The sequence below is a fragment of the Hippopotamus amphibius genome, chromosome 6, assembly GCF_030028045.1.
Source record: "Hippopotamus amphibius kiboko isolate mHipAmp2 chromosome 6, mHipAmp2.hap2, whole genome shotgun sequence".
Taxonomy (NCBI): Eukaryota; Metazoa; Chordata; class Mammalia; order Artiodactyla; family Hippopotamidae; genus Hippopotamus; species Hippopotamus amphibius.
In genome coordinates, this window is record NC_080191.1 from 130,476,526 (window position 1) to 130,493,559 (window position 17,034).

A 17,034-nucleotide genomic window follows, 5' to 3' on the forward strand; every position below is an offset into this window, starting at 1 on the left:
GCTTAATGGGGGGAGAGGAACACTACCCAAGCAATGCGGCAGCCCATTAAAGGTCTGACATTTTGATTAAGTCAGAAGCATGAAAAGTCATAGCTCTTGGACCACCCTAAGCCTTTCCAAATCATAGAAACCTCCTCTTTCATGTATTCAGATATCACAACGTACCTAGTCATTTAAAAATACTGCTCTGGTAAACCTATTTAAAATGGCTGGTCACTGCAATACTTGATAAGAGGTATGGAGTTTTACCTTGACAAAATACAGCCAGGGACTTCCATGCTGTTCCATATCATGCATTAGACATATCATTTAAAAGAAGCATTGTAATTCTTAGAAGATCTCATTTGACAGAGTGGCCGGACAGGGTCAAATCACCTTCCCAGGTAAGCACAATTCCTCTCAAAGGCTTGAAAAAATCGCTCTGACCAATGACTCCAAACCTTTCAGTTTGTACTTCAGTGTGACAGGTAATGCCACATATATCTGGCTACTCAGCATTCTTCAGCAAATTTTAAAGTCCCAACCTACACAGAGGAGGTAGCTGGCAAGACTGCAGACCTCTTTGAGCACTCATAAGAGGCTCTTCTCAACTACCCACTTACCAACCAGCTGTGACCTTTTACCTATTTCCCAGTACCCTGGGCTCAGACCCTGTGATAGCAAAAAACAAACACACACCATGGCTGAATTAAACTTCATCACAGAATTATGATCACATCATGGTTTGATTATTGCTTGGCCCTGAACATCAGGTATTTTGCCTCAGTTACAAATCTGATCATGTTATTTCCATTCTCTCCATCACACTTGGTTCCACTCACACGGAAATGCATTCTATCCCTCAACTCTTCCATTCCATGCCCTATCAGGCTCTGGCACATGCTGTTCCTCCTACTTCTGATACACTTGCTGACTGATAGGCCCTCTTCCATCACTGCCTAACTACTTATCTCCTTCATGACCCAGGTGGAAGAGTGCTACTTCTGGGTGCCTCTCTACTTGATGCTCTCCTGGTACCTTCCACTTCTATCCTAGCCCTCATTGCCCACTTGTAGAAAGACCTGTCTAGTTGTCTGTCTTCCCACAAGACTATAAGCCCTGTACTTGTTGATCTGTATGTCCAAGCCCTGGCAAATGGATGGTCAGGAAAGATTAGAGGGAGGATGGGCAGTCTAATTCTAAGATCACATTTCTTACACATTTCAGCTTATAAATTGAGATGTGTCTTATAATTGAAGATGTTTTATAGTAGCAGCTGACTAGCTGGCAGTCTTGATATTGCTACCACTGCCTGCACACTCACAAATACTGTCATATGTCAACTATTTACATATATTGTTTTCTCTTCAATTGAATTACATGCACTGTTGGTATTACATATGTTATTTGCCACTTAAAATGTTTTTATTAAGATTACACTATGCTTGGCATTAAAATAAGAAGTTATTATGCATATTGAAAGGCCTGGAAACAGAAGCAGGGCATAAATTTAATATTTGTGAAATAACTTTGTCAGAGAAGTGGCCATAAATCCATAGAAATCCTTTGATAGAAAAGCAACACCTAGAGCTTTGTAGAACCTAAGAATGGAATATACCCACAAATAGATGAAGCTGTGTTACATCTGACTACTGAGGTATGTGCAAAAGGATTGCCAAGTGAGGCAACTGAAGGTATGAGATACTCAGTCTCTTGGAATAGATAGGAAAAATGTCAAAGCAGCAGTTGATGTGACTGATTCCTGAGTCTCACAGAATGATCATTAAGGCATCTCAGTCAAAGGAGAACACTTGATTATTTAGACATGACCCAGAAATGTTAGCAGTAATGGGTTTGGCTAATTATATATAATGAATGAATATATATAACACAATAATAGTGGGAGACTTTAACACCCCACTTTCATCAATGGACAGATCATTCAGACAGAAAATCAGTAAGGAAACACAGGCCTTAAATGACACATTAGACCAAATGGACTCAACTGATATTTATAGTGCATTGCATCCTAAAGCAGCAGAATACACATTCCTCTCAAGTGCACATGGAACACTCTCCAGGATTGGTCACATGCTGGGCCACAAAGCAAGCCTCAGTAAATTAAGAAAACTGAAATAATGTCAAGCATCTTTTCTGACCACAACACTATGAGATTAGAAATCAACTACAAGAAATTGTAAAAAAAAACACAAACAGGTGGAGGCTAAACAACATGCTACTAAACAACCAATGGATCACTGAAGAAATCAAAGAGGAAATCAAAAAATATCCAGAGACAAATGAAAACAAAAGCACAATGAGGCAAAACCTATGGGATGTAGCAAAAGCAGTTCTAAGAAGATGTTAATAGCAATACAATCTTACCTCAGGAAACATGAAAAATCCCAAATTAAAAAACCTAACCTTATACCTAAAGCAACTAGAGAAAGAAGAACAAACAAAACCCAAAGTTAGTAGAAGGAAAGAAATCATAAAGATCAGAGCAGAAATAAATGAAACAGAGATGAAGAAAACAATAGAAAAGGTCAATGAAACAAAGTCAGTTCTTTGAAAAGATAGACAAAATTGATAAACCTTTAGCCAGACTCATCAAGAAAAAAAAGGGAGAGGGCACAAATCAATAAAATCAGAAATGAAAAAGGAGAAGTTACAATTGACACAACAGAAATACAAAGGAGGATAGGAGACTACTATCAGTACAAGCAACTATATGCCAATAAAATGGACAACCTAGAAGTAATGGACAAATTCTTAGATACAATCTCCCAAGACTGAACCAGGAAGAAATAGAAAATATGAACAGATCAATCACAAGTACTAAAACTGAAACTGTAATTTAAAACTCCCAACAAACCAAAGTCCAAGACCACATGACTTCACAGGCAAATTCTATCAAACATTTAGAGAAGAGTTAACACCTATCCTTTTCAGACCCTTCCAAAAAATCTTACAGGAAGGGACACTCCCAAACTCATTCTGTGAGGCCACCATCACCCTGATGCCAAAACCATACAAAGATACCACAAAAAAAGAAAATTACAGGCCAATATCACTGATGAACATAGATGGAAAAATCCTCAACAAAATACTAGCAAACTGAATCCAGCAATACATTAAAAGGATTATTCACCACAACCAAGTGGGATTTATCCCAGGGGTGCAAGGAGTTTTCAATATCTGCAAATCAGTGTGATACACCACATTAACAAACTGAAGAATAAAAATCCTATGATCATCTCAATAGATGCATAAAAAGCTTTTGACAAAATTCAACACCCATCCATGATGAAAACTCTTCAGAAAGTGGGCATAGAGGGAACATACCTCAACATAATAAAGGCCATAAATAACAAACCTACAGCCAATATCATACCCAATGATGAAAAGCCAAAAGCATTTTTTCTAAGATCAGGAACAAGACAAGAATGTCCACCCTCACTATTTTTATTCAACATAGTTTTGGGAGTCCTAGCCATGACGATCAGGGAAGAAAAATAAATAAAAGGAATCCAAATTGGAAAAGTAAAACTGTCACTGTTTGCAGATGACATACTATACACAGCAAATCCTAAAGATGTTACCAGAAAACTACTAGAGCTCATCAATGAATTCAGAAAAGTTGCAGGATACAAAATTAATACACAGAAATCTATTGCGTTTCTATACACTAACAACAAAAAATCAGAAAGAGAAATTAAGGAAACAATCCCATTCACCACTGCCTCAAAAAGACTAAAATATCTAGGGATAAATCTACCTAAGGAGGCAAAAGACCTGTACTCTGGAAACTATAAGACACTGATGAAAGAAATGGAAGATGACACAAACAAAGGGAAAGATATGCCATGTTCTTAGATTGGAAGAATCAATACAGTAAGTCCCCTACATACGAACAAATTCTGTTCCAAAAGCGTGTTTGTTAAGTCCAACAAAGTTAGTCTAGGTACCCAACTAACACAATCGGCTATACAGTACTGTACTATAATAGGTTTATAATAGTTTTCACACAGATAATACATAAAAAAAAAAACAAAAAACATTTTTAATCTTACAGTACAGTACCTTGAAAAGTACAGTAATACAGTACAACAGCTGGCATACAGGGGCTGGCATCAAGTGAACAAGCAAGAAGAGTTCTGACTGCAGGAGGGAGAGGAGGTGGGAGATAGTAGAGCTGAAGGATCATCTGCAATAGGAGACGGAGGGCAAGCTGCAATTTCACTCATGCCTGACGTTGATGGCACAGGTTCTGGTTCCTTGCTGGATTCAATTCTATCTACCCTCTTGAAAAAATGACCCAGTGATAGTAGCTTTTTTTTCTCATCATAGATGACACAGTAGAACTGGACTGCATTCTGAACAGCTGCTGCAACCTTCATGTACTGTTCTATATATAGGTCCTGTGCCTCAAAAACTAACAATGCCTCCTCAAATAAAGAAAATCCCCTTGCCATTTCCTGCATTGTGAATCTCTTCAGTTCTTCAGTTACTTCTTCTTCATCTTGTCTCTCTTCATCCTTTCTCTGGTCATCCAATTCCATCAGGTCTTCAATGTACATTCGAATCTTTGAAAGTTCACAACTTGAAGGTTTGTATGTAGGGACTTACCATTAAAATGACTATACTACCCAAGGCAGTCTACAGATTCAATGCAATCCCTATTAAATTACCAATGGCATTTTTCACAGAACTAGAACAAAAAAAATCTTAAAATTTGTATGAAAACACAAAAGAGCCCAAATAGCCAAAGCAATCTTGAAAAAGAAAAATGGAGCTGGAGGAATTAGGCTCCCTGACTTCAAAGCTACAGTCATCAAAACAGTATGGTACTGGTACAAAAACAAAAATATACATCAATGGAAGAGGATAGAAAGCCCAGAAGTAAACCCATGCACCTATGGTCAATTAATCTACGACAAAGGAGGCAAGAATATACAACGGAGAAGAGACAGTCTCTTCAATAAGTGGTGCAGGGAAAATTGGACAGCTACATGTAAAAGGATGAAATTAGAACATTCTCTACACCATACACAAAAATAAACTCAAAATGGATTAAAGACCTAAACATCAGACCAGGTACTATAAAACTCATAAAGGAAAGCACAGGCAGAACATTCTGGCATAAATTGCAGCAATATCTTTTTGGAACCATCTCCTAGAGTAATGGGGATAAAAATAAAAACAAACGGGACCTAACTGAACTCAAAAGCTTTTGCACAGCAAAGGAAACCATAAACAAAAAGCCCTCAGAGCAGGAGAAAATATTTGCAAAAGAAGTGACTAACAAGGGGTTAATCTCCAAAATTTACAAACAGCTCATGCAGCTCAATATCAAAAAAAAAAACCCAATTTAAAAAATGGGCAGAAGGCCTAAACAGACATTTCTCCAAAGAAGACATACAGATGCCCAAGAGGCACATGAAAAGATGCTCACTGTCGCTAATTATTAGAGAAATGCAAATCAAAACTACAATGAGATATCACCTGACATGAGTCAGAATAGCCATCATCAAAAAGTCTACAAACAATAAATGCTGGAGAAGGTGTGGAGAAAAGGGAACCTTCCTACACTGGTGGTGGGAATGTAAATTGGTACAGCCACTATGGAAAATAGTATGGTGGTTCCTTAAAAAACTTAACAGAGTTAGCATATGATCCAGCAATCCCATTCCTGGGCATATATCCAGAGAAAACGATGGTTTAAAAGGATACATGCACCCCAAAATTCATTGCAACACTGTTTACAATAGGCAAGACACAGAAGCAACCAAAATGTTTGCTGACAGATGAATGGATAAAGAAGATGTGGTACATATATACAATAGAATATTACTCAGCCATTGAAAAGATAAAATAATGCCATTTGCAGCAAGATGGATGGACCTGGAGACTATAATACTAAATCAAGTAAGTCAGACAGAGAAAGACAAATATCATGGTATAGCTTATATGCAGAATCAAAAAAAAAAAGATACAAATGAAATTATTTACAAAACAGAAACAGACTCACAGACATAAAACAAACTTATGGTTACCAAAGGGGAAGGGTGGGCCAGATGGAAACTGGGAGTTTGGGACTGACATACACACAGTACTATATATAAAATAGATAACCAACAAGGACCTACTGTATAGCACAAGGAACTCTCCTCAATATTCTGTAATAACCCAAATGGGAAAAGAATTTGAAAAAAACAGATATATGTATATGTAGAACAATCACTTTGCTGTACACCTGAAACATAACATTGTAAATCAACTACAATCTAATTAAAAAAAAAAAAAAAGACCATGGGTGGTTGGTAGACTCATTTGTATTCACCATCAAAATGGCTATTTAATTGATAAAATCTTAACAAAAATTACTGAGTACCTACTATGTTCTAGGCACATTCTAGAGGATAGAGATAGATAAATTAGACACAGGAAAGGCAACACCCCTCCCTAGAAGGGGTGAGTACTGAGCAGTTTGTGGCTGGGAGCCCATCAGGCAGAAAAGGCAGGGAAGTGCTCCAGGCAGGGAAGGAGCAGGTATAAGGTGGTAAAACAGTGTGCAGTGTGTCTGGGATGGGAGGGGGACTGAGGCCTGGAAAAGAAGGAGACGAGCCTGAGACCCAGCCAGGAGAGTGCTGGGAGGACCTGGCATGATGGGCCAAGGAGCTTGGGCTTTGTTCTCTAGGTCAGGGTCAGAAAATTTTTTATGTAAAGGGCCAGACAGTGAAGATTTTAGGTTTTGTGGACCAGAGGCCTCTGACACAATGGCTCGACTGTGCCACCATAGCACCAAAGCAGCCGTAGATGATATATAAAGAACTGGGCATGATTGTGCTCCAATAAAACTCTGTTTACAAAAGCTTGTAGAGGGCTGGAATTGGCCTGTGGGCTCTAGTTTGCCAATTCCTGGGCTCTATTAGGTCATTTAAAAAATTCTTTAGTACATAAAATAACTGGATATCTAACAGTCAGTGGCATACTCCACATGATGAAATGTTAGCTGTTAACCATATATATTAGCCTGATTTTATTACCAGAGCAGGTAACTAGCAAAATGGCAAGGAGGTTTAACACCTTCTAGGAACTGAACACAGGATCACTTCTCCCTACGGGCAAAATCTTATTTCTTCTTTCACTTCTACCTTTCTCAGATGAGTTCCCCCATGTACTCACCATCCTCCCCCTGTAGTCCAGCTAACAACCACATGAAAACCCAACAGTTCTTTCTCATTCCTCATTCTCCTTTCTCTCTCCATAGCATTAGAAAGTATTGGGAAACCCCAGCTCAGTCCCTACTGCCTGTTAGGTGTCTGTGAAGCTACATTCAGGAGTGGTTACCTCATAATTCAATTTCTCATCCCCCAGACATGAACCATCATGAGCACTTCCTAGTTGGGTTCCTACTTTTCCCAGGTCCATCCTCTCCACTGCTTGGCCATCCCTAAAAGGTATTTCACTGGGAAACCCTGTGTTCAAATCTTCCACTGTAAAATCTCTCTTTTGTCTATAGGATAAAGTAAAAAAATTTAGTCTGGCATTCAGTGCTCCCAACAGTTGGGTTCTATAAATAATAAATGCTGGAGAGAGTGTGGAGAAAAAGGAACCCTCCTACACTGTTGGTAGGAATGCAAATTGGTGCAGCCACTATGGAAAACAGTATGGAGGTTCCTTAAAAAACTAGACATAGAGTTACCATATGATCCAGCAATCCCACTCCTGGGCATATACCTGGAGAACACTCTAATTCAAAAAGATACATGCACCCCAATGTTCAAAGCAGCACTTTTTACAATAGCCGAGACATGTCCATTGACAGATGAATGGATAAAGAAGATGTGGTATATATACACACAATGGAATATTACTCAGCCATAAAAAAGAATGAAATAATGCCATTTGCAATAACATGGATGAACCTAGAGATTATCATACTAAGCAAAGTAAGTCAGAGAAAGACAAATAGTATATCACTTATATTTGGAATCTAAAGTATGACACAAATGAACTTATTTACAAAACAAACAGACTGACAGACTTCGAAAACAAACTTATGGTTACCAAAGGGAAAAGGTGGGGGTATAAATTAGGCGTTTGGGATTAGCAGATACAAACTACTATATGTAAAATAAATAACAATGTCCTACTGTATAGCACAGGGAATAATATTCAGTATTTTGTAATAAACTATAATGGAAAAGAATATGAAAAAGGATATACACACACACACATTTGTAACTGAATCACATCGCTATATACCAGAAACTAACATAGCATTGCAAATCAACTCTACTTCAATTAAAAAAAAAAAACATAAACAAAATACCTTGCAGTCTCACAGCCCCATGCCAGGCAAATTGGGCTATGCCCTCTTCATGAGACACCCTATCTGCTTTTATGTACAGAGCAGTTTCTCCATCCCAAATACATTATAGAAAAAGGTCTGGACTTTTGAGTCTCTGCTTTTCTACTTTCTAGCTGTGTGAGCTGGGTGGCAATGAAAATCATAATACTTCATGTTTGTTGAGTGCTTACTTTGTGTCACACATTGTGCTAAGAACTGTATATGCATAATTGTAATTATTTTTCCCATCATTATTATCCCTATGTTAAGGGCAGGGGGAGGGGAACTAATGCATAAAAGACTCTAAATGACTGGCCCAAGATACCCAGCTTTTCTGAGCCTCAGTTTCTTCATCTGTAAATTAATTGTGAGGATTAAATAGAAAGCATCTAGCACAATGTCAAATACAAACTGGTTATCTGTCACCTTCCTGCTCACTCCCTATTATTTCTTTCCTTTTGGTATATCTTTTGTGCCCCAGTACAATTTCCCTCCTTTTTAGTCAAGGCAGAAGTAACTTACTGACTCTGGCTCTTGTAGAACTAAATCTTCAATATAAACATTTTGATGTTTGATGTTTTTCATCCATAGCCTTATTGTCTTTTTATGTGTTCAACATATTTACCTACAAGATTGCAAACTCTTGGAGAGTAAAGGTGGTGTCTATTGGCCCAAAGTAGTTCACTTTTTGACTAAGTGTGTTGACTGACAACATATATACACACACACACATATGATTGTGTATCTATGTATACACATATGTACACACAATATATATATTTCACCACAGAAACTTCAAAACTTTTCCACTTTTCTCAAGCTTCCAACCTTGACCCTCTCCTAGCACCCTCCTCAGTCACCTCTCCTACAACTTCGTGAAGAAGGAAAAGCCATCAGGTAAGAACTTTCTTACTCTCCTCCACTCAACCCAGGAACTCACTTGCCTCTGCACCCATTTAGTCCTTTTCTCTCCTGTCTCCTAAGGAAAATCCCTCCCCTATGGCTGGGTCTCTTGCCGACCAGTCTTCTCAGGGGACTTGCTCAATTGATGATCTGCTCCTTCTGCAATGTTGTCACCTTCTCCCGCTCGACAAGGTCACCTCACCTTAAACATGCTCATGTCTCTGATGCTCAACGAGTCTTGAGTGATGGCACGTTTCCCTCTGGTCATCACCCTTCCTCCCTCACCTCAAGTCAAACCTCTCCAGAGTCAACTGTGGCCCTGCCTCCCCATCCCCTCCACCCTGCATAGCAATCCAGCCCTCTTTCCAAAGTAACCAACCACCCCTTCGAAGCCAAAATCAATGGGGTCCTTTCAGTCATTACCTAAGGACTTGATTAACTGAAATGATTAATTAGGTTTTAATAATAGTGCAATTAGTTGTTTGCCCATTTTCCCCACAAGAATGTAAGCTCCACAAAGGCAGGGACCTTAAACAGTTTTGTTCAGTTTTGGATCCCTACGTTCTCTCTGGCCTCTTATACATAATAGGTCTACAATAGCTACTCACTGACTGAATGGATCTTGCCCTCTTCTTGGTAAATTCTACGTTCCCCATCAAAGCACGTTTTACACTCTGTCTGCTTATCTGTATCCCACCAGAAGTGTAGTTAGAACAGAGAGTGAAAGGAAGATAAGAAGAGGGAAGTGCTCTTGTGCCTGTGGTATGCAGGGAAGTGTAACACATACCACACACTTCTTATTTCCCAATCTTGCTAAAAGCCAGGAGTGATGGTAGGATAGTCGACCTGAATTATTGAAAGGTTATTCATTACTGAATTAAGAGAGTTCATTCCCATTAAATTATTAATAAGATTTTATTTTATTTCCAGCTAAATTACCCTGGCCTCCCTACTTACTGGTAAAACACCTCCAGGTAGATTCCTTCTATTGAATTAGGACAAAGAAGAAAGAAATAGTCTAGGTACCTGGCTTCTCCCGTATCCAGTCAGACAACCATTTCAAATGACAATCGCAGGTCCAGGGATTCCCATGAAGATAAAGGCTTTCCAGACCAGACATATAGGTGACCATCTCTTGAGGAATGGAGCTCAGAAAGTTATCAGACAAGTATAGGTACTTAATGAAAGATATTTTAAATATCCGGAGGTAGCGCAGGGAGACAAATGTATCTGGATGAAGCTTAGTGAGCTGGTTCCCTTCCAAGTGCACCAGTCGAAGAGAGGTGAGTCCATAAAAAACCTCTGGGTTTATAAACTCAATATTGTTGTGGTCCATATGCAACCGTGTCAAGCTCCTGAGACCATAAAAAGTGTCCTTCTGAAGTTTTCGAACTTTGTTATAGCTCATTTTTAAGACCTAAGAATAAAAAGAACACACTTATTTTGTCAAAGGAGTTATCACAGAAAGGAAAAGCATATCCATAATAAAACATATGTTGAGATTAATCCAGTGCAATGTGTATACCTTGTTTGGATCCTAATTCAAACAAACTAGGGACTTCCTAGGTGGCGCAGTGGTTAAGAATCTGCCTGCCAATGCAGGGGACACAGGTTCAATCCCTGCCCCAGGAAGATACCACATGCTGCAGACCAACTAAGCCTGTGCGCCACAACTATTGAGACTGCACTCTAGAGCCGGTGAGCCACAACCATTGAGCCCATGTGCTACAACTACTGAAGCCCACGCGCCTAGAGCCCTTCTCCACAAGAGAAGCCACCAAACCGAGGAGCCCACGCAACACAATGAAGAGTAGCCCGCATTCACTGCAACTAGAGAAAGCCTGTGTGCAGCAATGAAGACACAACACAGCCAATAAATAAATTAAAAAACAAACGTTGCAAATTAAATATAAGACTATCAGGGAAGTTAAAACATTCATGAACAGTTTATGATATTGAGGAATTACTGCTATAATTTTAAGGTATAATAATGATATTATGGTTATTTTTAAAAGATTCCTTAACTTTGACATATGTATTGAAGCACTTACAGATGAAATATTATGATGTCTCAGATTTGTTTCACAACAATGCCAGGAAGTAGAAAAGTAGTGGGTGGAGGTACAGGTGAAACAAGATTTGTTATGTGTTGTTTACTACTGAAGCTGAGCGATGTTACATTGGGGATCATTATAGTACTCTATTTTTATATATGGCATACTTAAAAAAACCTTATTATGGAAATTTTCAACCATATACAGAAGTATGTGGACATTTCAAGTAAATTTAAGATTTCTTGAACCTGAATTTTTCATAAGAAATATGATTTTATCTTTCACATTTAAAATGGCTTTATTGAGATACAACTCACATGCCATAAAACCCATCTTTTTAACTGTACAATTCAGTAGCTTTTAGTATATTCACAGAGTTCTGCAACCATCTCCACTAAGTTTAGAACATTTTCATCACCCCAAAATAAAAACTGATACCCATTAAGAGTCATTTTCCCCCTCTTCCTAGCCCTAGAAAACCACTAATTTACTTTGTTTCTATGGATTTGCCTATTCTAAACATTTAAAATAGTGGATGATACAACATGTGGTCTTTTGTGTCTGGCTTTTTCCAATTAGCCTAATATTTTCAAGACCCACCCCTGTAGCATGTATCAGTCCTTCATTCCTTCTTATTACTGAGTAGTACTCCACTGTATCATGTAATATATTTTGTTTATCCATTTATGAGTCAATGGACATTTGGGGTCTTTTTTACTCTTTACCTATTATGAGTTATACGATTTTAACTGATTTTTGAATTGAAATTAAAATAATCATTCAATATTTCAATAGTATATGTGTATCCTCCAATTCCTTCTCCAGTTACCAGCTGAACATACCCCTTTTCCCAAACAGAAAAGAAAAAAAAATGCTAATAAAAACAATGATTTCTCATCATATTTTCGTGATTTAACCTAACCTGTCATCTCTGTTGAGAAGGCTTTTCTGGAATGCCAAGTTCCTTAAAAAGCAAACAAAGTTTAAATTGGCAACATGGAACAGCTTTGCTCCAAATATTACCAAACTCAGTGTTCATCAATATCTATTGAAAATCTGGTCAAGAAAACAAATGTGAGAATTCCATCTAATCCTCTGAAAATATATATTCCAAATAAACCCTGATTAAGCCAAATGAACAGAATCACATATGGAGACTTAAATCTATGGCTTTACACAGCCTTGGTGTGATGTGAAAAGGCTCACTGCACATTGGCATTTTATCTTTTCTAAGGATAGAACTGACTTTATTTTATTGCACTGTATCTCTTCTATGAGGAGCTCTGGGAGAGATGTTTTTCTAATTTAAACTCAGATGTGGTTGTACTTTTCCTGAACAGTAGTTTTATTTTTTAATTTATTAAAAAATTAATAGACATCATAAATTAACTTCTCAAAAGCCTTAAGTCCTACTTAACAGCAGACATACTGATCATTATGCCTGCAGTTCCCTGCATTCCCTTTGTTCTTGTTCCTAAGATTTCCTCTACCTTTTACTTTCTCACCTACTGCAGTGGTAATTCTTATAATATTCGATGCATTCTTGGAAGCCCCACAACTTTGAAAAATTTTTTGAATAAGGCAGTGCCTGAATAAAGTGAAACTTAAAAAGTACAGTGCTCTATAGAAAGCTAGCTTCTGGGTAAAGATAGCAATTATTTTTAGAAACTACATTCAATTCCCAGATGAACATGACTAGAAGTGGCCTTTTAGGATTAAATTTTAAAGGTTTAGTAATTGATACTTGTTTTTCTTTCTATGAGCCTGAGGTATGAGAAAATCAGAATTTTCTAATTATTCTGATTTCCACATACTGTTGCATTTAAAAAGAAATCAGTTCTTTGACATTTTCCCTTGATGTCTACGTCTAATTTACAGAATGTCGATTTTGGGGTTCTCTAGGAACAGGGAGCTTTTGGAGGCACATCTGACCTCGTTAACCTGCCCCTCCCCCACATCAGTCTCACCTGCAAGGCCTGCAAATCCGAGAAGGTCTTAGCAGGGATCGTGTGAATGCCATTGCTGTGTAGCATTAGCAACTCCAACTTGTTCAGGCCAGAAAAATCTGTTTCCGTCAATCTAACCAAACTGTTGTACCTGAAATAAAAACATCATTCTAGGCATAAGCTAAGTCTCTCAACTAAAGTTCAAATGTCAAAGCAAAACCCAACACACACACACATATAAAACTGAATTTCACTGCCCCCTTTTAATTTCCTATGCTCTAAAGTGATAATCCAATGCTTGAAATATTACTGAAATTCATGAGATGTCACAGAAGGTCAAGTCCTCCACCCAGCCCTTGCAGTCTCAGTTACAATCATCTCACTCATATTCCAGGAACATGCCACATTCCTTCTCATTTTCAAACCTTTGCACATATGCTGTTCCTTCAGGTTCGAATGCCCTTGACTCCAGCCCTCTCTGTGAACACTGTTAAGACTCAGCCCATTCCCTAATGACATGGCCCTCTCGTTCTCCTAGGTGAAATTCATTGATACGAAGTAATGGTTAAGAAACCTGGGCTCTGAAGCCAAATGTTTTGGGTACAATTATAAACTCAGGTACCTGGGAGTAAGGCCGATACTGGGTAAAATCAGTAACCTTTCTGTGCCTCGGTTTCCTTGTCTATAAAATCAATTAGTACACACTTCAAATGGGTTATGAAGAGTAAATGAATGCATACATGAAGAGTGCTCAGCTCGATGCCAGGACACAATTAATGTTAGCTATTATTATTATTATTATTTTTTCAGATCTTTATTGGAGTATAATTGCTTTACACTGTTGTGGCAGTTTCCACGGTCAGCTTTTATTATTAGTGATTGTTCCCAAGGCACTTTTACAGTTCTTATTAAATTGTACTGATTATACATCTGTCTTCTCCCTTTAACTGTGGCTTCTAGAAATGAATAATGTATCTTGTTCATCATTGTATTCCTGGTACCATCATTGTGTTTGGCCCATAGTAGGTGTCACTAGTGTCAAATAAATGATGTTAAGTCTGCTTGTACATGCATTCACACACACAGTTTCTCACCAACCTTTAAAATACAGTCACCTTTTAGCAGATTTAGTTAGTTATGCATTTTTAAAGCATATTAAATAAGTCGGTTTCTATGGGAAAATATCCAAGGGCCTTAAAAAACTACCTAGTTGAGTTTTCATATATATATTTTATGTATAGGAGGACACTTCCAGTTGTCCTGTTACCTCTTACTGACATATTATAATGCTAACTCTTAGCAGGACTTATTGTCTAGTAAAAAAGTAGCCAGAATGAAGCTGTTCTATAATCATGGGTTACCTCTCAGCCTACCATGAGCAACTACGGGTTCCAGAAGAATTTTCTCCTAGTAAAAATTTACCAGGAAGAATATTCTTCTTGCCCCTAACAAGCTTAAGATCCTCATGTACTCATTTCAGAAGAGAAATATTGTTAAAAGAATTGTGGTTAATCTTGCAAAGTCACAAGTGTTTTGGGGACAAGACACCAGTGTAATCAATCCCTCCTTGAGAAGGAAGTAAGACAAGGACCCCCACGTACCCTAAATTGATACGTTCCACGTTGAGCGGGATGCTGTCTGGGATGGAGGTCAGGTACCTAAATGTGCAGTGCAGCTCCGTAGGCACATAACAGGCACAGCGGCGAGGACAGGCCCTGCCCCCGGGGAAGGCCACCAGGCAGATTGCAGCGAAGGAGACCAGGAAGCTGCTGTTCCCCCTGCCTTTCACCTTCATCCTGAAAAACATCATACTTCAAAGTTATAAATATGGCTTGGGCAAAGTTCCAGTAGACCACACAAGGAAGCCAGCAATCTGAGAGACCTTCCTGAAAGGTCATAAGGGGCCAATTTCATTCACAGCTTTTATGGTAAAGCTTACTCTTTACAAAGCCATAGTGTGTGCTAGCCTCATACAGATCCTTGTGATCAAACAGGATATTTACTGTTGTGAAAATTCCTTTACAGCTTTTCACTTCTTAATGAAAAGCACCAATTCCTATTACTTAGGGATTCATTAAAAAAAGAAAATGGAGACCATAGTGGAGATATTGTGACAACTGAAATACGTAAGGCTTAGTTTCCTGTTTATACAGCAGCTCTTTCAGACTTTAAAAAACTGATTATGAAACTAATACATGTGCAGCAAAGAAGATTTAGAAGCTAATCAAATGAAATTTTATAACACTTTTATCATTGAACGTGTTTGTTTTTTCATTTTGTTAAACCTTCAAAAACATTTTTAAGAGCTGTAATAATCCACTGAAAGGATGAATAAATCTCTTCCTAACATGTAACATGTCCTCAAGTCCTTGCCAAAAAAAGACACATTGTACATGTCACTGCCAAATGATGACCATAAATAATAGTAACTGACCAGCTGAGAGGGCTTGAGCCTTGCACCTGCACCGCAGTGGGCCACGCTGACCCCTCACAGGCATGATGCGGTCTGCTTTTGCTCTGCTTAGAACATCCCTCTGCCTCTTTCCTTGGTTCCTCCTCCTCCTCCTCCTCCTCCTGTCTGCCGTGGGGGTGGGGGAGCATAACCAGGGAAGAAATATGCTCAGCTTGTTGGAAAAATCGTATCTGTTACCCACATGTGGGGCAGGCCCAGGGATCCAAACCTAATTTTTGCCTGAAATTCAGAAAATACACAGATTGTAATAACATCTTTATTACATTTTTCTAAGAAAAATGACCTTCATAGAATTGTTTCTTTTAGATTCTACAAACAACCATCCTTTAACTATAAACCATGTTTAAAATAAAATGAATGCTGAATTGCTAGTATCTTCATATAGTTAGAAAGATAATGAAATCATTAGAATTTAGCACAAATTAAAATGTAATATAGGCTTAATCACATGACCACTTTTGTCACTGCAACTGACTGGTTACAAAGTTTGTAAATAAACGTTGTATGACTGGAGACAGCATCTCCGCCTTTTTATCATTAGGTAAGCAAAGGAAGGAACAGTAGGATGAACGTAGTTCTCTCAGCCAGCTAGGAAAATAGAAGTTCTGGGTATGTCCACTTGAGAGTTATTTAAAAGAGAATCAAAAGTCTAAAAGAATACGTGGATAGTGGATTCCCGCAAACTTAAACCTGAAAATGTATATAATGAAATAGAAATGGATAATACCGGAGGTCTTCTTTCCTGGTCCTGACTCCTCTCCTGACGTAGGCAGAGACTGAAAATCTTCCCAGGGAATCGAAAATTGTATCCAAAACCTGAGTAAGGAAAAGTTCTCTGCTCCCAAAGTGAGCAAATGGCTTGGTCTTTCTGGCTTGCAGCTCGTAAGTATTACTCTGGAGAGAGACCTGGCGGCACTTCCACAGCTGCAGCGTAGATAACCTGAACTCACGTTAATCAGTGTTGCTTTATAATTGTTGTTGTTGTTACAGAAACAAAAAGCAAAGTGGGGATTTTAAAATGTCTCTTCTCCTCTCTCAACAGTGTGCTTTAATTCCTCTTAAAGTTGTCATTTAAGTATATCTATTAATATCACTCCATTTTGCCCCCAAGTCCCAAGAGTTTCTCCTTAGCCTTTGTGGGCAAATCTGTCATAAGTACCCACAGGAAGGGTCTCCACCCACTGATGAATCTTTGCCCCCAGCGTGTCTTTTGCTTGGCATCAGTCGGCGGCGAAGAAGCAGCTTTGTCCTTTTTGCTTTAATCCCCCTCCCTCGCTGACGCGTGCCGCACCCCCACCCCCACCCCCACCCGACCCTCACCCC

General features: G+C 38.6%; 1 protein-coding gene across 1 annotated transcript in view; it reads right to left on the reverse strand.

Moving 5' to 3' along the window:
* The window catches only part of IGSF10 (immunoglobulin superfamily member 10), a 28,191-nt gene extending 12,505 nt beyond the window's left edge, over positions 1–15,686 (reverse strand). The window contains exons 1-4 of the mRNA XM_057737851.1: positions 15,673–15,686; positions 14,840–15,034; positions 13,260–13,389; positions 10,265–10,655 (exon numbers count right to left, since the gene is read on the reverse strand). Of these exons, the coding sequence (XP_057593834.1) occupies positions 10,265–10,655; positions 13,260–13,389; positions 14,840–15,033 (715 nt within the window). The 5' untranslated portion in view covers position 15,034; positions 15,673–15,686. The remainder of the gene's footprint in view (positions 1–10,264; positions 10,656–13,259; positions 13,390–14,839; positions 15,035–15,672) is intronic.
* Between the last annotated feature and the right edge of the window lie 1,348 nt (positions 15,687–17,034).